Here is a 22,695-nt window from a genome sequence, read left to right as displayed (position 1 = left end):
TCTCGATTCCGTTCTCTGTACCCTTGCATCATGACCTTATTTTCCTGACCCCGCCATTTCTTTCCTTCCTTCTGGATTCTTTTCCTTTTCTTTTCTTCAATCTACCCTGCACCTGCCCACCCTCCGCTGCTCCTCTCCTTCCCATTGGCGTGTTCCCTCATCTTCTCCAGATTGTTTCCTCTGAGTCTTCTCCTTCTTGCTCCCTTCGAGCCTATTCACTGTAGCTTTCTCAGTCTTTATCCTCGTGTTTGAGCTCTTCCTCTCCTCCTTTCTGCATTCTTATTGTCTGTGATTCCAAGTCCAATTCTCCTTTCACTACTTCCTAGACCCCCTAGGCCTGCTCCTCATTCCTCTCGATGGGTCCAGTTCTGCAGCCCCACCCCCATCCCCAGCTGCGGCCCCTCTCCTGCCTTTGGCAGGAGGCTTGGAAGGGGGTGGGGACCTCTAAGCCACAAAGCCTTGGGAAATTAGACAGAGCCACTGGACCTTCCTTCCTGATAGCTAGACACAGTTCTGGGGACAGTTGGACCACCTTGACCACCTTGCGAGAGATACCCTTTGCCCCTCCCCATCCCAGAAATGCCAAAAGCATAGTTTCAGCGTTGCTCTTCAAAAAGACATGTATTTAGGCTGGGTGGTGAACAAAGTTGTTCAAGGCTGGCGTCACCTATGGATAGAGCAATAGAGGGTTGACCCCTAGCGTCCAGAATGAGTCACTGCACCCCCAGGGACTGGGGTCTTCACTTTCAAAATAGTGTCGGTAGCCTAAGCAATGAGGAGGAAGTATATGTATAGGTATAGGTATTTGAAAATATTCTTGTTCAATGATTTTCCTGAGCACAGAGTTTAGAAAGGGAGCCCAAACACAACCAAACCCATTGCACAACCACGCTCTCTCTACGCCAGGATTTCTCAATCTCTGCAACACATTTTGAGTTTGATAATTTTTTGTTGTGGGGGCTGTTCTGTGAAATGTAGGATTATTTAGTAGCATCCCTGGCCTCTACCCACTAGATGCCACTCCTCTCCCATTCCAGCCATGGCAATCGAAATTGTCTTCAGATACTGACAAATGTCACCGAGAGGCAAAATCACCCTCTGTAGAGAACCACTGCTCTATCCCAATCCCCCATTCCCCGAACCCCTCTGGACTGCAGGTCATTGTAAACCCTAATTTCTGGCCAAGACAGGGAATGTGAACCAGGGGTATGCATCACCACCTGTCTTCCTATGAGGTGTTGTAAATCAATCAGCTTTCTCTCACCCACTCTTGCCTTCTTTTCTGCTAACATTTCAGGTAGCCGCCTTGTCCTAAGACAATGGCAAAAAGCAGTTAGGGGATTTAATTAAGGAAGGGTTGCAAAACCATTACATATTTGACTGAAGAATGAGACTTTCTGTATGTTTGTCTCAATGACTCAGGAGAGACAATTGCTCTGTAATTAATTATACTCCAATATCAGAGGGAACATATTTAAATTCATGGAAAAAACAAAGGTTGTCGTGTTTTTGTTTTTTATTCTTTTGCTCTTTCTTCACACCTGGCTCACCCCTAACTTTTGTTGGGCCCAGAGCAAGAATACAAATGGAGACCCATATACCACACTTAAAAGTTACTTATCTAACTAACATACTGCTAAATAAAATCTGTTCTATCTTTCTACTTTGACAGATGTGTCTTGATAACACCTTGAAAGCCAGGTTCAAATTTAGACTTCTCAGTTCTGCACCGGAATGTGATAGCATGTATGCCTGGCTTACCCCGGTGCCATGAGGGCCCTTTGGGTCTATCTGGGAGTCCCTCAGGATGCGTGTTCCAGTTCTATCCACACTCTCTGCAGACTCTTGTCGCCTGGCCATCCCTCAGAACTAGGGCTGCTCTGACTGTGTGGTCCACCCTGGGAATATGAAGCTCTCCCAGGCCCTAGCAGCCAGCTCAGGGTTGACTGGCATGGAACTCCTGAGTCCTGGGTACCAAGATTATGGTCTAGAGAGGAGATGATGACTCCGGTGGGCCTTCCCACCAAGGTCTCCTTGGCTGGATGAGAAGGCCACAATCAAAGGGGGCCAGAGTTGGGCCATCTAAAGTGAAAATGTTTATGCAAATGGCTCTTCTAAAGGTCTCCATGCTCTCTTCACACCCGCCCTTTCCTAAAGTCACTTTTCCAGTTGAGACTGGGTATAGAAACATAAAAGTATTGATAGTGATCTCAGTGAGTAAAAAAATGTCTTTTAAAAAAAAAAAATGTGGTAGGGACCGGCCTGTGGCTCACTCGGGAGAGTGCGGTGCTGATAACACCAAGGCCACGGGTTCGGATCCCATATAGGGATGGCCAGTTAGCTCGCTGGGTGAGCGTGGTGCTGACAACACCAAGTCAAGGGTTAAGATCCCCTTACCGGTCACCTTTAAAAAAAATAAATAAATAAAATAAAAAATAAAAAAATTTTAAAAATGTGGTAAAAAATACATAAAATTTACCATCTGAACCGTTCGTGAGTATACAGCTTAGTGTCAAGTATATTTCACATTGTTGTGAGCCAGATCTCCAGAACTTTTTCATCTTGCAAAACTGAAACTCTATACAACTCCCTTTTCCCTCCTCCCCGCAGCACCTCATAACTACCATTCCACTCTGCTTCTATGAATTTGACTACTTTAAATATCTCATATAAGTGAAATTACACAGTATTTGCCTTCTTGTGACTGGCTGATTTCACTTAGCATAATGTTCTCAAGGTTCATCCATGTTGTGGCATGTGACAGGACTCCCTTCCTTTTAAAGGCCTTATGGTATTCCATTGTATGGATATACCACATTTTATTTATCCATTCATCCATCAACGGACATCTGGGTTGCTTCCACTTCTTGGTTATTGTGAATAGTGCTGCTATAAACATGGGTGTGCAGATATCTCTTCAAGACACTTTTTTTTTCATGGAGCACCATTTTTACTTTAAAGGATGACAAACTGTGGTTATTCAGACTTGGGTGTTTGGCAGATATTTTTGAAATGAGAAAAGTGAACCTGTCACTTCGAGAAAAACAACTGACAATTAGTTGCCAAAGGTGAACCTTGAGGTTTCAAGCAAAAGCAATTCGGAAAATTTTTATTCACCACCTTCATCTGGGCAGCTTCCCAATACTTAGAAAACTTTCTGATGAGACTAGTAGTGATATTAGCAAATGTATGTGTGTTTTTAAGAATCCTAAAATGAGGGGGAGGACGGGGGATTAGGAAGAAAAACAAAATCCTAAAATGAAATATGTCAACATTTGGAAGACTTACAAACTCAGTGAACCTGTATTTTTTAATATATAATATTACAAAATCATTCATGGCTAAAAGATTTGTTCAAAGCACAATGGATTTTTAATGTAACAGTATGAAAAGTGCATTGATATGTTTCAGATTACAAAGTTCAACTCACCTTTAAGAAACTAGCACTTGGTGAGTTTTAGTGCAGTATCAAAGAATAGCCACAGTTATATAAAAAGACTATTCAAATCCTCTTCCCTTTTCCAACTAACTATACCCGTAGCTGGATTTTCATTATATACTTCAACCAAAACAACATAACCACAGATTAAATGCAGAAGTAGATATGAGAATCCAGCTGTCTTCTATTAAATCAGACATTAAAGTCCAAAGACATTTGCAAATATGTAAAACAATGCCATACTTCCTACTTTTTTTGAGGGCAGGGGATATTGTTTATTTTTCACTAATAAAAGGTTATGTTAACATGTAATAGGTTTATTAATGTTATAAATAAATAATTTGTAAAAAAATTTTATTTCTACTTTTTTTTTTTACAGCTGGCTGGTACAGGGATCGAACCCTGGACCTTGGTGTTAGCAGCACCATGCTTTAACCAACTGAGCTAACCAGCCAGCCCCTAATAAATATTTTTAAAGTTTCTTAGTTTTAATATCTAATATTGTAAATAATGGTAGATATAACCCATATAAACAAAAGCTCTTGGGGGGGCGGTCTTCAATAATTTTTAAGAGCATAAAGGGGTTAAGTGACAAAAAAGTTTGAGAAATACTGTGCTAGAAATGCTGAAGAAATGAAGGCAGTTCTTCAACAGGAAGTGACTCAAGATTGGTCCAGAAGAAGGAAAAGATCTTTCAGATAACATAGAAATCAATATTAATCATCACTACCTTTAATAATGTTCTTTCTAGATGGTGATGGAAAGTGGAGATTGGCTGGTTGGTGGAGACCTTCAGGTGCTAGAGAGAATAAGGTGGAACGATGGTCTGGACCAATACCGCCTGACACCTCTGGAGCTCACACAGAAATGTAAAGAAATGAATGCTGGTATGTAGGTTGGGTCTAGTGCATTTGTTAATACTTCTTACCACCATGTAATTAAAGAATTAAGGATATTAGGAATCAGTATTTTTTATAGTTTAAAAAAACTGAAAACAGCTTCTATTGGTATGTCAATGAAGTTTTGAAGATTTCTTTAAAGTTGAAATATTTTTTTTTATCTGTAGATTGTAGCCCCAGAAAAAATTCATGATTATTTACCCGCTTGGGGAAGTGAGACTGGAGCAGGGTCCAAGAGGACTGATTAACACTGGCTGGCCCTGCCTGAGCCTTGGTTTGCAGGAAAGGTCCTGGCAACAAATGTTTTCATTCCTGAGTCAGGCTTTCCCTTTATGGCTTCCTGCCTCTGCATCCTGTCCCTGTCTGAGCAATCTGGCATTGGTTAGTGCTGCTGGATTTACACCCTTGATGATGCAGGTGTATTCTCCAGCTGATTATCAAAAGCAAGTGCATTTAATGAATGCACTAAACAATACACATAGCTGCATCTTTTATTCCTGTTCTTGTGGACAAGCAACACTGCGTTTCTTTGACGTTGGCTTTCCTACTTTCCTTTCCCAGATGCGGTGTTTGCATTCCAGTTGCGCAATCCTGTCCACAATGGCCATGCTCTGTTGATGCAGGACACACGCCGCCGCCTCCTGGAGAGGGGCTACAAGCACCCAGTCCTCCTGCTACACCCTCTGGGTGGCTGGACCAAGGATGATGATGTGCCTCTGGACTGGCGGATGAAGCAGCATACAGCTGTGCTCGAGGAAGGAGTCCTGGATCCCAAGTCAACCATCGTTGCCATCTTTCCATCTCCCATGTTATATGCTGGCCCCACGGAGGTAAGCAATTCCCTGAGCTGGACTGTGGGACTCAGGAGTGCAGGCTCAAACTTACTCAGAAGAGTAAATGAGGCTCCTTCTTCCTTGTGAGCAGACTCTGGAATCTCGTGGTGTCTCTTCTTTATCCAACTTAATTATGTTTCCATTTAGTATTTGTAAAAATGCTGGAAACATCAATTCAAACCTATTATACACTGCCTTTGAGAATATGGAGGCTGGCATGTGAATGAGGTAGATAATGAAGCTTAACTGGGTTATATTACAGGGCAAGGTGTATCTAACCTAATATTCAATTTCAGAAGTTCCAGTTACTCTAAGTGATTCACCATGCCCTGTGAGCATCATTAGAAGGGAGAGGACGTCTTTAAAAGAGAAATGTCTCCCTTTTATCATAACACAGTGAGCCTATCAAACAGATTTTCTTTGTCCCATTGTACCACCAGGGTAGTGAATTTGAATGAGTTTGTGGGAAGTGTGATGAACTGAAAGGGTCGCTGCCCTTTGGTATGCCTCAAACTGAGTTTAATAAATTAATTCCCTTCTATCAGATCAAAGTTCTAGGCCCCTGCTCTCCTCTCCATTCCTTGTATTTCTGAGCTTTAAAGAGGGCAAGTGCTGTGTTAAACTGGAAACAATGTTTGTATTTAAAGGTAATGAGCTCATTATTGGCAGTCAGATGTAGGAGTTTGTAAATTCCTTTAAACTATGATTTATTCTGAACAGGAAGGGACTGGAAAGTAAATTCATATAGTTGTGTAGAACAGTAAGATCTGAGTGTTCCTGGTCTGCTAGCCGGTTTAGAGATGAAGAAATAGAACCTCGAGTTCTAAGAGGCAGGATTTGTTATCTTTAAAGTTCTCCTACCCGATATAACCAAACATGAAAGGAAGAGCACGGTGTCTTAGAACCTCACTAACTTTCTTACAACTTTTAGTTGACCCAAATCACTGAATTACTTTTAAAGCAGAATAAAGGTGTCTCCATAAATAGAGACTCCTAGAGTTGGCTCGTATGACCATTATGTCTCTTATGTGTCATTTCCTAGGTTCAGTGGCACTGCAGGTCCCGGATGATTGCGGGGGCCAATTTCTACATTGTGGGCAGGGACCCTGCAGGAATGCCCCACCCTGAGACCAAGAAGGACCTCTATGAACCCACTCATGGGGGCAAGGTCTTGAGCATGGCCCCTGGTCTCACCTCTGTGGAAATCATTCCATTCCGAGTGGCTGCCTACAACAAAGCCAAAAAAGCCATGGACTTCTACGATCCAGCAAGGTAGGTTTTCAAAGGAAAATTCTTTAATCAACATATGCACAACTGGAATGATAAGGCAAAACTTTGGCTCTTTGGAAAACTCTCCAGTGCATTTCTGCATGCTCCCAATTGGCATGAGAATCCCTTGAGAGTCAAAACCTGGTTTTACCCATTTTGTGTCCCCTAGAGTTGTAGCACAGACCTTTGCATATAGTAGATGGTCCATAAATATTTCTCTCTCAACATGCATGCCTTGAGCATGCACCAAGTGCCTGCACATTAAGTGAAAGGAAGTAGCGTGGAAAAAGATTTCAATGAGTATTTATGATGCATTCACTCCCCATGCTGAGAGCTCACAGAAGTAGACAGAGAAATAGAAGACAGTTTCCAGCCTCAAGACACTCCCCATGAACAGACTAGGTGCACAGTGAATATTGAGTGGCTAGCTGCCATTATTACCCTTTTCTTCTGCAAGTTCCTCAACTGAAGATTTAGTGAAGGGCTCACTTTCAAAGATGCAGCATTTTACAGAAAGAAAAAATGGGGGTCTAAGAATCCATAACCTATTCCAGCAGTCTTTAAAGCAGATGTTATTTACCTACGCTGAGTTCTTTGTTGCTACCCTGTGACAGGCACAATGAGTTTGACTTCATCTCAGGAACTCGTATGAGGAAGCTCGCCCGGGAAGGAGAAAATCCCCCAGATGGCTTCATGGCCCCCAAAGCTTGGAAAGTCCTGACAGATTATTACAAGTCTCTGGAGAAGAACAACTAAATTCCCTTTGGCTATGGAGTTTCTTTCTGAAGTGCTCTTTCATTACTTTTTCTATTTTTGTGACTAAATACTTTGTATTCAATTTCTTCTCAATGACTGATTTTAAAGTTAATATTTTATGAGGTAAAAAATTGTGTCTATAAAGTCAACTTCAATATATATACATAGAATGAAAAGTAAATCTTAGTATGTGAAAGCAATATTGTACATTTCAGAAAATTAGCTGTATGCCCTACTGCATCTGAGCAGGTAGGTCCCAGATTTTTTAAAGCTTTGACCATGTGTATAACTTGCCAAAAAGTGAGGCTTATTTTTTAGCTTGTCTTGCCAACCTGCACTCTCCCAATGCCATATACCAGTAATAAAATTCAGATGAACAGCCTCTTCTGTTCAACTGATCCCCCCCCCCCCACCCAAAAAGTTTCTCACACTAAATAAGGTTTGGCTCACATTAAGATTCTTGCTAATATTTTACCTCATGCCTGTTATATAGCCTTACTACCCAATATTTTGTGTTGAAAACCTGACTAGAGAAACCAAATGTGTGATAATGTGAATTTAATCTTAGAAATCTATGCAACCTATTTCTGCCATGAAAGTTATATAATCTAATAAGAAGAAAAGCCTTAATGGCTTTCTGTGAATACTATAACTCCAGTTAAATAGCAATTTTGAAGTGTAGAGTGCTTTGACGAAAGGATTTGCACCAAGTGGTCAATCTGGCAATGTTGCGGAAAATTAATTTTTTCCCTTTTTGCTGTGGTCATTGTGTCCTACACAGAGGCTAGGCCTATCTGAAAGCGCAGCAGCAGCTGCACCCAAAAATAATCCACACAATCAGACTAACAAGGTGCTAGAACTGGAAAAGACCACAGAAAACACTGAATTCAAACCTTTCATCTTACAGCTGAACAAACTGAGTTACTGCACATATACATGCTTCTTGAGCTGCTGAGCACTGAAACGAAAGCGCAAAACTGGCATTGTTAGGAAGGACTGGTGACACTGAATGAGTGCTCAGGCCACTTGACTCCCAGTCTGGTGCTCTATCTATACCAGATAACACAGGAGCTGGGTCTGATTCCCCTCAGCTGCTTAACAAACCTTCTTAAACAGAGGGTGCTGTTACAAAGCAGCCTTCTGGGATCCAAAAAGGTCCAGAGTTTTCTAAACTCTAACTATTTGCTGTTGAAGGATCTTTTCCAAAGACTCAAGCTGTTTTGAGACATCCTCTCACGGCTTTATTTCCTGAGAGGTGATCTTTTGTACTTTATGCATAATTCACTGTTGCAAGGAATATATGAAAAAATAACCTTTTATACAAAATAGGTCTCTCTGGAAGAGACCTAAACTGGAAAGAGAAAACTGTGATTTTTTTTTTCATATTTTTTTAAAAAATGCTGATCTTAGCTAATAAAAGTTTTTTTGAGAATAAATTACACACAATGGTCACAGCAAAGTTTGTCTTTAATGGTGTGGTGCCTATACTCATTTAATCAGAGAGGTATTCACTACTACTTTTTAAAAAAATAGCATATTTATTGAAAACTTGAGAAAAGATGTAGTGCCTTAACCAAATGTATTTTGTGATTTTAAAAAATATATTTAAAACCGTTCTTCTGCTCTAGTACCACACTTAGTGCAAATGGCTATTTCTATGTATAGCTGATGCTTGTTCTTATTTTAATAAATTTCTCAAAATGAAGGCTGAGTCTTTTCTGCCCTGTAACACTGGGAATGGGTTAACTACATGACTGCTGAGGGCTTTGTGACTTTGTATAATTGGAGAGAGACAGCAGCAGCAACTCTCTTTAAGCCCATAATTAAGAGAGTTTGCCCTCGTTCATGTCATTTTCTAAACTGTGCTCTAGATGGGAATGACACCTAGTCTCAGCCAAGGACTTAACAGTGATATTTTCAGTGGTTGCTGGGTTGCTCAGAGGCATCAGCCCAGAATTTCACTGCAGAAGGATCTGACCTCCCCCGCCCACCATCTGAGGACATGAAACTACCTTACTCCTTGCTACCTTTTTCTCAAAGGTACAGATCTTGTCCTCAAAATGCCCTCAAGGAGTTTTACTTGCAGGGTTGGAAGCAGTTGGGGTTTTTTTCCTAGGCAACCCCCACACCTCCACTAACCTCAGCAGTTGCTACTTCTGTGTGCAGAAAGAAAGGAGACCTGTTTCTACCCATACTTTCAGTGGCCTTCAGGCCTGCAGTTTTGCTTTGTTCTTTTCTCCTTGAGTCTCTGTTTCCCTTCTATCCAAAAGACTTCCTGTGACTTTTTGGTACTGATCCTCACCCCAAATAAAACTGGTGTAATAGCCAACTCAAAGCTGTCATTTGTAGCTGCTCCTTCTTTCTCCCCAGGTCTCACTTGGTGGCTCCTAGTGCCAATAAGTAGGACAAATAGGGCAGGAAATGTGTGTGTAAATATGTGGAGAGGTAAGTGGTGCTGAGGGAGTGCGCCAAACTGTTCAGGGCAGTGTGAAAAAATCCTGGAAAGGCATACGTAAATCATTTGGTCAGATAATGGCAGAAACCACCACCTGTGAAAGCAAACTGCTAGGCTACACAATCTCCCTTTCCTGGATTTTGCCAAGAAAATGGCAAAAGAGGGGCTGGAGTCTTCCACATGCACAAGGTGACTGGATTCCAGAATCCTGTCAGAACTGAATACAATTATTCATAATTCACAGAATTATGGAGAACCATAAACATCTGAACCGGTTACCCAAATCCCTCCCAGCTCAAATACCAAGATTAAAAGGCTACTGCATGGGTAGGTAGGGGGTGGGCTAAACCCAGTCACCTCAGCCTAATTAAAGCTACAGCCCAGACCCAGCATAACCAGACTCTAGGAAAACAGGAATGAACAGACCTTCGCCTTGTCTATCAGAGGAAAGGGCTCACACTCCCTGGAAATAAAACAAATAAAAAACAATTGTTACACTTCAGTCTCCACTGTTCTTTTACACCCACTATCTGGAACAAAATTTTTTAAAAATTACAAGTTAAAAAGTCATCCATTTAGGCAGAATTTGGCATTTCAAGTGTCACTCCATCAAACGGAAGTGGAACTTACAAGACCAAACGGCCCTCCAAGGCTCGTCCACACGAACTGCATATGCATGTTGTTTATACGTCCAGCAGGCCCAACAGTGCCTAACAGTGTTTTCAAGTGTCACTCCATCAAACGGAAGTGGAACTTACAAGACCAAACGGCCCTCCAAGGCTTGTCCACACGAACTGCATATGCATGTTGTTTATACGTCCAGCAGGCCCAACAGTGCCTAACAGTGTCCTCCATTTAGCATATATCTATGGCTTCCTGTGACCAGCTGGCAATTTGTCATTTTTTGTTTGTCGAGCACCCTTCCCACGATATAATTTCCTTTGAATGAATCACCTCTCTCCTTGTGCGTTTAGTCTTGACCAGTTGAGACACTTTGTCTCAAACCACTTAAGCCAAAGGAGTTCCTGGAAGGTCCTTCTCTCAAAGCTCAAGTCTGTTAGGGGTGATTTTTGACCTGGTTTTGCACACTGACTTCCAGGACTCTGAATCTTTAATGGGCAATTTAAACAGTTGGAGTTCATTTAATCCAATGCAGGAATAAAAGCAACATTATTCACCAATTTCTGCTAAAAATCTTCTGGATATGAGGAAGGATACACCACCCCTTATTTTCAATCAATATGCTATCAGATTAAAATTAAATGATTACTGAAACTCACATTAAAACAGAATGATTAGATAGAATCCTATGCTATAAAAGTGTGAAAGCTCCATAGCAAGATAAAAACAGTCCAAGCACAAGTTTCATAAACCAGAAAAAAAAAAAAAAAACAAAAAACCAGAAAATTTAAAATAACTGAAAAAAACAAGAATTAAGTGAAGAAAAACCAATAAACAGGAACCCCTTTATTATACATTTAAAAAATAATAATATAACATAGTTATTAAAAATGGGATTAAATTTTTTATTTTTGGTATCTTGTATTTTGCGTTCAATTTTCTATCATCTTCATAATCTTTCATAACTTGCTTTTTGTTGTATAAATGTTCTCCAGCAACTTCTACCCCACCACTCAAAGTACAAGTGAAGAATAAACCATCCAATAGGTTCTCATGAGAGACATTATCATTAATCCAGAGAAATTAAATTAATCCAGTAACTCATGAATAAAGATTGAGAGTTTTCAAAGAAATACAATAAAAACAGAAACATATAAAGCATAATTTAACCTTTCTGATGACTCAGAAGGCACCTCAAAATTGGTTGTGCCATTTTCCTCATACTATTTTAGGTACTGTAACAGAATTCTGGTTAGTGGAATTCTGAACAAAAAAATGTTTCATATGTAGTTTACACAATACCATCAAATGAGTACAGACACAAAATGGGAATTCTGACATGTATACTTGTACTTAACTAGGGCACAATTTATAATATGCCAAGAAAACTTAAAAAATCAAAGTTACAAAATGAGTATTTTTAGCACATTTAGTAGCAACTACTTGCTTTAAACTATCATTTTATTTTTGGTGACCAAATTATATTTGACCATAATTAAAGAACATATAACTTTAAAATAACATTAAAAAAACATGGTTACAGAACTATCTATTACATTAAACAAAGAAAGGAAAGTCATGTACATGTACTGAAGGGCACTGAGGTTTTCCACACCTACTCTTTTGAAAAGTGTTCATCTTCATGTGAATCAATTTAAAATTCAGAAAAATGTCTACACAGTGTGACTGCAGAAAAGAGGTGAAATCAGTGTTGATCACATGACTGCCTAACAACCATTCAATGCTGATCACTGAACAAGTACTTATGTCTGATTAGGCTGACAACCATAATAACTGAGTCACATGCATAAGTGATGTGGATGATCCAATTAATCAACTGCAGAGAAACACTCAACTTAAAAAGGCTTAAACAGGGCCTGCCCCAAGGCTCCCTTATCTATGCATATACAAGTCATAAGAGACTTTTTAAAAATACTGACTGCTAAAAGGTAGGAAGCTAAAATGGTTGGCTAAAATCAAATACTTCGCACCAAGAACATAAGTACAAAATATAACCATAAAGTTAAAAATGTTGTATAAAGGTGTGTCAGTTTATCCAAATGGGAACATAATCCAATCAAGAAATTAAGTTATTCCCATGAAAAGTGGAATTAAAAAGCAGCATTCCTAGGTATATACTCATGTCCACATTTAGCTTTTTAGGGACTGAAAGTAAAATTTTTTGTTATCGATTAAAAAAAATTAATCCAAGTCCTCCCCACTTTAATAACAAGAAAAACAAAATCCAGTACATTATACATACTTTGTAATTTACAGACACTCAGAGAAAAACATTCATGGAAAAAGTTATGATAACCCAAGTCTATTCAGATTTTTCATATTGAAATATAAAATAACAAAATATGAAATTCAATATGAAATATTAAATTAGCCAGGTTTTTCACATTGAAATATAAAAATTTCAGAGCTTTGAGGCAGCAGAAAAACAGGTCTTTCATTATTAATATAATTTACTTAAAAATAACAAAATATGAAATTCAATATGAAATATTAAATTAGCCAGGTTTTTCACATTGAAATGTAAAAATTTCAGAGCTTTGAGGCAGCAGAAAAACAGGTCTTTCATTATTAATATAATTTACTTAAGCAAAATTTATTTATAGGTTTGTTACTTTTCCTCTTAATCTTATATACAAGAATAAAAATCTTTGGAGGGTAGATTCTTGGCTACCGAGCTCAAAAGTTTTCCCAACTTGCTAAAGTAACTAGATTAACCTGGCAACAAATAAATCGAGCGAACCTCTCCATGATGGAGCCTGAAGGAGCACTAACAATGGGTCCAGAACCAGTGCACAACATAGCTACTGGTTGACAGGGTAGCTTTCATGCATACCTTTCCATACGAAAAAACCACATTTTTGGGGGGTGAAGCTTGCTACAGCAACACACTGTAATTAAATACGTGAATATCATAGACAAATCAGGGTCACTTGGAGTGATAACTCCAGAGAGTTGAGGATGGGAGACCAAGAAACAATGGGGCAAGAGTTGGACACCTCATTCAACACAACCCCCTCAAGTACCCTGGTTTACTAAGAGTCACAGAAATTCTTCATTAGAAGGTTGACATTTTGAAAAGAAATACTGGTCCAGAGCAAGTGGCCTTTTGGGAAATCTCCAAGGACATGGTTCATCAGGTCTGAATTATTCCAGTTCACTAGTATCTTTGCTGGAATAAGGCTGGTACAAATTTGGTTTCTCAAGCTCACTATACTTTGAAACTAGTTTCAAGTAAAATTCGCTGCAGTGACAAATGGTTTCTTTGTTTAGTAAATACATTATTGTCAACAAGCCGAAGCCTAGTCTTCGGCACCCCCACACTCCCTCCCACATTTTCATGTGAAATTTCTGGAAGACAAGGCACACATTTCAACATAAAACAGAACTTAGGATGCAGAAGCAATCTAGGGGTGCTAAAGAGCCCTGTTTTCCTAACAGAGATAAGCAAGCCTAGGTTTCTATAAGCTTCCTGTGACCCATTCCAAAGATTATCAGTAGAAATTCAGCCTTTTTCCCCTTTAGTCTAGATCCTTCCCACAATCCCTCCCCCATTCATTTTCAGAATTCCCCTTTAGAAAAAATAAAAGTAAATAAAGTTGGGGGGGGTTGCTAATTCAAATTTACCTTAAGTGTGGTTGCTATTATAAAGCAAAATAAAAGAAACTAACCTAAAAGCTCTAAAATGTTTTGGCAAATATTAGAAATTAATTCTAAGCACACATACCTTTCTTCTGATGTAGAATTAACATATTCCCTGACACAGAGGAGGGCGGCATCTCGACACATCTCTTTTAGGTCACTTCCTGAAAACCCATCAGTTTCCTGGGCAACTTCTAGCAGGTCTACATGTCTATCCACCTTAAACAAATATAAAACATGCTTCAAAACAAATATAAAATACGCTGCAAAGGACACTTCCAACCATCAGTCTTAGAGTTAAAGAAAGTTAAGCGTACTGTCACAGCATGGAAGGAGAAACATTAAAAAGTATTTTCAGTTTCTAGAAGTTTTTTTTTAACCATAAAATATCAGAAATTTTTCATTATTTGTCTTTAAGACCAAGACAGAAATAAGTCTTACTAGATACCTTGTGAATTGGTGGGGAAGAAAAGGCATTCAAACACTGCTGGATTCATCTTGGTGCGTCTCAAGAAGGTACCAAGCTGACACTTTAATATATTCAACATATTTGGCAAATAGCCAGCATCATTAAGTCCATAGTCCATTATAGAAAATACTTCACTTAACATTCCTTTTAACTGTAATGCTTTGGTATTTTACTACCTCAACACTAATTCAGCACCTATAGTTTTATTCCCCAACCTAAGCTTATAGTCAAGCCATTTAAGTGACTGTCCTATCCCATAACAGGATTGGGAGAATGTAATCATCATACTAATGTGCAGATTAAGAAGAGAAAATGAGCAAGAAAAAAATTTATGACTACCATCTATTTTTCATTAAGTGATTCTTACGTCTCATTTACTGTGCTAAGCACTTTACATGTATTATTCTCATTTAATTCTTAAAAAAAATTTTTTTTTTCTTATCTTTTTCTCTCATTTAATTCTGTCAGGTATGCATTATCATTTTCACTTTCAGGTAAGAATTGAGAGACAAGGAAAGGTTAACAAGTCACAGAGTTAGGATTTGAATAAATATAGTAGAGGTCCAGCTGTATTTTTCCCCCATATAGCTAACCACTTGTAGTAACAACATTTACTTTCCCTCATTGATTTGCAATACCACCATTGTTAGTTACTAAATTCCCATTTGTATTTGTGTAAGGCTCAGTGTTTAAGTGAAAAAGCAACTTCACACAAGGACAGGTGACTTGGAGGTGAGACATCACGGGGTCCATTGCTAGCTCTGCAACTGTGACCTCAAATGACAGTGCTCTTATTCCTAAATGTGGGGGTTAAGTGAAGAGAAATCATACATTTTGATAAAAAGAAAACTGAACCCATAAGGTAGCAGTGGTGCAAGCTGCAATGATAAGCAAAGAAAATGGCAAACATAAATCTGAACAAGATTTAGTTATACAAATAGTAGTAGTCATCATTTAATTTTTGATACAGAAACAAAGTGAAACTAAAATGCTAGACAATAAGAACAAGTAAGACAGGACATCTCTATTAAGGCTTTCTAAGGTCTTACAATTATAGTATTGGAAAGAGGGCACAGACACAGTTACTATTAACTTAGACTTTATGTATATATGTCAAAAAATTTTAAAGGTACCACTAAAGAATAGAAAGAGAACGTGTAACTTCCAAACTAGTAGAGAAAGGGAGAAAAAGGGCATAATGAATACAGGAATAATCCTAGCCAAAGCAATTAGGCAAGAGAAGAAATAATCGGCATCCAAATTGGAAAGGAGGAAGTCAAATTGTCCCTGTCTGCAATCAACATGGTAAGACAAAGGTAATTCCAAAAGTTTGTGGGAAAAATAGAATTGAAACATAATATGAATCTTTCCATGAACTTTCTGAAGTACCTTCATTTATATAGAAAACCCTAAAAGTTCCACCAAAGAACTTGTAGAACTGATAAAAGTTGCAGGATACAAAATCAACATACAGAAATCACTAACGTTTCTATACACCAATAACAAGCAAGATGAAAAAGAAATCAATAAAGCAATCCATTACAATAGACACACACACACACACACACACACACACACACACACACACACACACACACACACAGAACCTAGTAATTGATTTAACCAAGGAGGTGAGAGATCTCTATAATGAAATTGTACATTACTACAATGAAATTGTACATCTCTTCATTAGTATTTTAACTAATGAAAAAATTGAAGAGGACACAAAGAAATGGAAAGACACCCCATGTTCATGGATTGGATGAGCTAATATTGTGAAAATGACCACACTACCAAAACTGATCTACAGATTCAATGAAATCCCTATCAAAATACCAATGAGATTCTTTATAGAAATAGAAAAAAAAAATTCTAAAATTCATATAGAATGACAAAAGACCCTGAATAGCCAGAGCAACCCTGAGCAAAAAGAACAAAGTTGAAGGCATCACACTACCTGACTTCAAAATATACTACAAAACTATAGTAAGCAAACCGCATGGCACTGACATAAAAACAGACACACAGACCAGTGGAACAGAGAGAGAATGCAGAAATAAAGCCATGTATTTATAGCCAACTGATTTTTGACAAAGGCTCCAAGAATATTCATTGGGGTAGGACAGCCTCTTCAATAAATAATGCTGGGAAAACTGGATATCCACATGCAGCAGATTGAAACTAGACCCCTTTCTCTCACCATATACAAAAATCCACTCAAAATGGATTAAAGACTTAAATGTAAGACCTGAAGCCATGAAACTACTAGAGGAAAACACAGGTAAAATGCTTCAGAACACTTGGGCTGGGCGAAGACTTTATGAAGAGGACTTCAAAAGCATAGGCAACAGAAGCAAAAATAAACAAATGGAATTACATTAAACTAAAAAGCTTCTGCACAGCAAAGGAAACAATCCATATAGTGAAGAGACAACCTGCAGAATGGGAGAAAACATTTGCAAACTATGCATCTGACTAGGGATTAATATGCAGAATAAAGAAGGAACTAAAATGCTTCAACAGCAAAAAAAAAAAAAAAAAATCCTATTTAAAAAAATGGGCAAATGACCTGGGCAGACATTTCTCAAAAGACATACTACTGGCCAACAAGCATATGAAAAAAATGCTCAACATAACTAATCATCAGGGAAATGCAAATCAAAACCATACTGAGGTACCATCTCATTCTAGTTAAAATGGCTATTACTAAAAAGATAGAAAATAGCAAATGCTGGTGAAGATACAGAGAAAGGAGAACTCGTCAGCATTGTTGGTGGGAATGTAAATTAGTATAGCCATTATGGAATACAGTCTGAGTGTTTCTCAAACAGCTATAGACAGAACTACCATACAATTCAGCAATCCCATCACTGGGTATATATCCAAGGAAAAGAAATCAACAGGTCAAAGGAATACCTGCACTCCAACGTTTACTGCAGCTCTATTCACAACAGTCAAAATTTGGAACTGAACTACATGTTCATCAACAGATGAACAGGTAACAAAAATGTGGAATATATACACAGTGGACTACTATTCAGCCATAAAAAAGAATGAAATCCTGTCATTTGTGGAAACATGGATGAGCTTGGAGGACATTATATTAAGTGAAGTAAGCCAGGAGGAGAAAGAGAAATACTGCATGTTCTCCCTCATGTGTGGAAGGTAAGAAAGTTGATCACATAGAAGTAGAGTAAAAAGGCAGCTATCAGAGGCTGGAAAGGGAAGGAGGGAGGAGAGACAGTGAGAGATTGGTTAATGGGTACAAAATTACAGAAAGACAGGAGGAATAATATCTAGTGTTCCATAGCATTGAAGGGTGACTATAATTAACAACAATTTATTGTATACTTTCAATTAGCTAGAAGAGAGGATTTTTGAATGCTCCCAGCACAAAGAAATGATAAATGTTTGAGGTAATGGGGGGAAAAAAATCACTGGTTGTCAGGGATGAATAGCTGGAGTACAAAGGATTCTTAGGGCGGCAAACCTATTCTGTATGATACTCTAATGGTGAATACATGACATTATGCATTTGGCAAAACCCACAGAACTATACATTACAAAGAGGGAACCTCAACGTAAAACTGAGTTAATAGTAGGTAATATTAGTATTCCATTTTCCTTATCCAGTCATTTGTCAATGGACATTTAGGTTGGTTCCATATCTTGCCTACTGTAAACAGAGCTGTGATGAACATGGGAGTGCAGGTATCCCTTTGACAAGATGATGATTTCCATTCCTTTGAGTATATACCCAGTAGTGGGATTGCTGGATCATACGTTCTATCTGCAGTTTGCGAAACCTCCACACTGTTTTCCATAATAACTGTACTATTTTACAGTTCCACCAACAGTGTAGAGGGGTTCCCTTTTCTCCACATCCTTGCCAGCATTTGTTAGTCTTTCTTTTTTATAATAGCCAGTCTAACGAGGGTGATATAATTTTATTTAAATTCACAAAAGGATTCTATGAGATTGTTGGCATCCAATTTCCAAGTGAGAAAAATGAGACACGGAGATACTAAACAATATTTACTCAAGGTCACACAGCAAGGAATGGTCAAGTCAGCATGTGGGAGACCCTCATCAGATCTGTCTACAAAGCCCATTATCTATTAATTATTCCTGCTATGTTATATAAAATATATAAATTCAGGTAAGTTAGTATAGGGGGGGAAAAGCTACATACTTACTTCCAGAGTCAGACATGATATTTTCATAGGGTATAAATCTTATTAGTGCCTATTCTACTCATACTTAAAACTTCAAGCCCAAATCACATACAATCTTTTTAAAATAAGCAAATCATGTTAAGGACTACCTATCAATAAAGAATTGTAAAAGGGTGGAACACAGTATCTTTTTAAAAACTTCAGTCTTCTTCAGAGAAGAAAAATTCATAATAGTCTAGTAGTTTATTTGTATCCAAAAAAACCCTTATTCTGCTCAGCAATGTATAAGCATGATAGCGCTTATTTTATTAAATAAATGTGTGTGCTGATTTGAGGCATCTTTTAACAAAATAAATTTCTTTCAGTTTTTATTGAAATAGCAATGTGCCTTCAGCATATAAATACCAGCTAATAAGAAGAGATGTTCCCATGTCAGCAGTTTTCCAGAGAGCATTCATATTTTGCATCATAAAACTGATTAGAGACTAATCCTTTTTGCTTTCATGAATAAGAAACGGAATGCTAAAAATTCCCTGTACCCATGAAAAATATAATTTCCAGACACCACTGTTAAAAAAAAAAAAAACAGAATGTTGAGATCATGAGTAATTTCTTAAGTTTCAAAAGAAAACTTAATAGCTTGTGTACAGTATGGCTATCCTATGAGACAAAGAGCTTAAATTTCATCGTTTATATTTATCATCTATACATAAATCACCTGCATCTACACTAGATCAACATATGTGTTATTCAAAATTGTTATAAACTTCCAGATTAGAGTGCGGTGCTGCTAACACCAAGGTCAAGAGTTTGGATCCCCATTCTGGCCAGCCAAAACAACAACAAAGAAACATTATAAACTTCCAGTTATACAATACAATCCTTCATTAATTTTTTTTTAATTAAATAACTGTATTGGTGAACTTGAAGTTTGTGAAACTGTCAGCAACTATCTCCTAATATGTTAAATTTCTAGCCACTCTGTAGCCATCCTAATTCAAAAGAACTTGTTAACTATTCCTTTTGTTTTCTTCTCTAAACTTTTCACTGATGCCTATCCTTGTTAAAGGTTTACCAATTGTGTGTTTTAACTTTTAAACAATTACGCAATGTTTTTTTTTTAAAGCAGTTATCAAAATATTCAATTAAAAGACAAAATGTAGTTTGCTGATTTCTCATCTAGGACCACAGTTCTTTACTTAGAATATATGAAGGATTTTAGAAATTTCCCTGAAACTGCAAAAAATATTTCATGCACATATATAGTTTTCTTAAGAAAGGCTACATAGCTTTTACCTCAAGGTTAATAAACAATGATCTAATCTTTGTAATTTGTTAGGTTCTTCAAACTTTTGCATACGGTATATGTTATTCTGATATATTTTAAAGAAATAAATCACTAGAACATTACTGAAAGCTACAAAGGAAGACCTAAACAACCAGAAAGTCATAAATTTTTTGGCAGAAAGATTCAACATCAGAAAGCTCTTAATTCTCTTGAATGGCGATCCACCAAAAATACTGTTATTTTTTTCCTATATGAAATAAATTGATTCTAAAATTCACACAGAAAAATGAGTAAAAATAACCTTTGGGCTAGGGGACAGCAAGGGGTGTCTAGCGCTACTAGACAGTAAACCTTACAAAGTTCAATAATTAAAATAGTGTGGTGCTAGTACAGAAAGACACAGAAGACCAACGACCTAAATTCAAAGTCCAGGCACAGCCAATACATATGAGAATTTGATAAAAGTGGCATGTCTAGTGAGAAAAAGATGCCCTATTTGATAAATGATACTGGAACAACTGGGTGTCCATCTAGAAAAACAAAAGCAAAATTGGGTTCATATTACATATCATCTACCTGGATAAATTCCAAATATATCAAAGATTTAAAACATAAAAGCAGCTAGCTGGTTAGCTCAGCTGGTTAGAGCACAGCCATATAACACCAAGGTCACAGCTTTGTACACTTATACCAGCCAGCCACCAACAAACAAACAACAAAAAAACCCATAAAAGCCACCCAGATTATTATGTGTTTCCTGATGGAAGAATATAATTCTACCTAAGAAGCTTTCCTGTCCTATCTCCCCGCTCTGACAACCTGAACCTGAATCTCATTCAGTCTCTTGACCCATCTACCAATTTTAGGAAAATAACTAATTCCTACTGCAATCAGCAAAATTTGGATTGTGGCAAAATCTGGACAAACCTAACCTAGTTTCTTCAATAAATAATTTCAAAGGGGGAAAAAAAATGAAGAAAGATGAAGGAAGAACCTATAGCCTATATATTAAGAGAAACTTAAAAACTATCAATTACAAATTATGAACTTTATATGGATCCTGAGTCAAACACATGATGAAAAAAACAAAAGACATTTAGGAGATCATGATAATAATGACTTACTGTCAACTTTTTATTAGGTGTAATACGGCAAAATCAAGTTAGGTTTAAAACAAGAATCCTCTTCTTTTAGAAATATAACTAAAATATTTACAGATAAGATATGATGGGAAAGCATGGGATGTGTGGAAGTATGAATGGAACAGAATTAAATATGGGATTGATGGTGGTTCAAGGAAGGAAACCATAGAAATACAGAGATTCCCATAGTGAGAAATACATTTGGTTTCTTAGCTTATATAGTGAGTTCAAATAGGGAGTTTAGATATTCAAGTTTGGGATAGAGAGGAATACCACGTTATCCAAATATATTCAGTTACAGAGTTTTGGAAAAACAAGTAGCAAGAACTTGGAAAATACAGAAAATTCTTTTATAAACTTGAGAGTGGAAAATGCCTTTTTAACTTGTTTCAAATCCCAGAAGCCATAAAAGGGGTAAAAAATAATCCCCCAAATCAAAAGACAAACTGAAAAAATATTTTCATATCATACATAGGGCAAATCTTTGTAATACCAATAGAGTTCTTACAAATCCGTAAGAAAAAGAATACTGCAATAGAAAAATGGGCAAAGAATATAAACACACACTTCAGAGAAAAAATATTGAAACATCTTTTAAAAATATGAAGAATCATTCATTCCTAAAGAATGCAAGTGAAAACTCTAATGAGATAACTTTTTTCTACCTATCATGTTGGCACAAATTCCATAATGTTCTGTTGGCAAGGCTATAGGGAAAGAGACACTCTAGCATTGCCAGTAAATGAGTAAACTAACATGGACAATTTGGCAATAGCTACCAAAATTACAAATATCCTACCCTTTGATCTAGCAATTCTTCTTCTAGAAAATTCATCCTACTAATATCCCTGCACAAGTGTGAAATGACATACAAACAAGGTTATTCAATGTAGCATTTTTATAATAGTAAAAGAACAGAATCAACCCAAATGTCCTTCAATATGGCATCGATTAAACGAATTATCCCTGTACAAGGAAATCCTATGAAGTGCAAAAAAAAAGAAAAAGAAAAAAGAGAGAATAAAATAAGGAAACAATATGCGATATGAAACGATCTCAAAGATAAGTGAAAAAAGCAATGCACAACAGTATGCATGCTTATTAATATAGTTTATGCAAAAAAATAAAAAGGAGAGAGAATAGTTTATGCTAACTTGTTTGTGTAAGCAAAATGCCAATGTCAAAGGATACAGAAGAAATACAGGGGAGGGGAGGAGACTTCTTCCCGAACACCATTTAAAATATATATTTTAATTTTTGAACCATGTAACTCTATTATCTATTAATAAATAAAACCTTAAACGCAAAAACTATAAGATTTTAATTATCATACCTTTTTAAGCCTAAATTCCAACTTCAAAAAATATTGCAGGGGCTGGCCGGTTAGCTCAGTTAGTTAGAGCATGGTGGTGATAACACCAAGGTCCAGGGTTCAATCCCTGTTACCGGCCAGCTGCCAAAAAAAAAATATATTGCAATTAAGTAAAAAACAAACCCCCAAACAAAACTTCTGTACAAAAATAAATATATCTTATATAACTGGAGAACATTCTGAAAATATTAAAAAGCATTTTAATGTACAGATACGAGAACACACGACTTTTTAAAAACTTAAATTATTTTTAATTTGTTCAAATATACCATAGTTACTGAGTTACATGAGTGACCAAGAGTTTTACAGTAATTTAG

General features: G+C 37.3%; 2 protein-coding genes and 1 non-coding gene across 3 annotated transcripts in view; 1 reads left to right on the top strand and 2 right to left on the bottom strand.

Annotated features, from left to right (window-relative positions):
* Positions 1-9,531, top strand: part of PAPSS2 (3'-phosphoadenosine 5'-phosphosulfate synthase 2) — a 38,528-nt gene extending 28,997 nt beyond the window's left edge. Inside the window, exons 8-11 of the mRNA XM_008575816.1 lie at positions 4,191-4,326; positions 4,900-5,168; positions 6,214-6,443; positions 7,055-9,531. Coding sequence (XP_008574038.1) covers positions 4,191-4,326; positions 4,900-5,168; positions 6,214-6,443; positions 7,055-7,196 — 777 coding nt within the window. The 3' untranslated portion in view covers positions 7,197-9,531. The remainder of the gene's footprint in view (positions 1-4,190; positions 4,327-4,899; positions 5,169-6,213; positions 6,444-7,054) is intronic.
* Positions 3,820-3,893, bottom strand: TRNAS-GCU. The gene has a single exon. It is a non-coding gene; the product is annotated as a tRNA-Ser (tRNA).
* Positions 9,532-10,177: 646 nt separating the features above from the next.
* The window catches only part of ATAD1 (ATPase family, AAA domain containing 1), a 54,475-nt gene continuing 41,957 nt past the window's right edge, over positions 10,178-22,695 (bottom strand). The window contains exons 9-10 of the mRNA XM_008575814.1: positions 14,018-14,151; positions 10,178-10,181 (exon numbers count right to left, since the gene is read on the bottom strand). Coding sequence (XP_008574036.1) covers positions 10,178-10,181; positions 14,018-14,151 — 138 coding nt within the window. The remainder of the gene's footprint in view (positions 10,182-14,017; positions 14,152-22,695) is intronic.

This window comes from Galeopterus variegatus, unplaced genomic scaffold (genome assembly GCF_000696425.1).
Source record: "Galeopterus variegatus unplaced genomic scaffold, G_variegatus-3.0.2 Scaffold1242, whole genome shotgun sequence".
Classification (NCBI taxonomy): domain Eukaryota; kingdom Metazoa; phylum Chordata; class Mammalia; order Dermoptera; family Cynocephalidae; genus Galeopterus; species Galeopterus variegatus.
The sequence above is the reverse complement of the archived record's forward strand: the minus strand, read 5'-3'. Positions and strand labels throughout refer to the sequence as shown.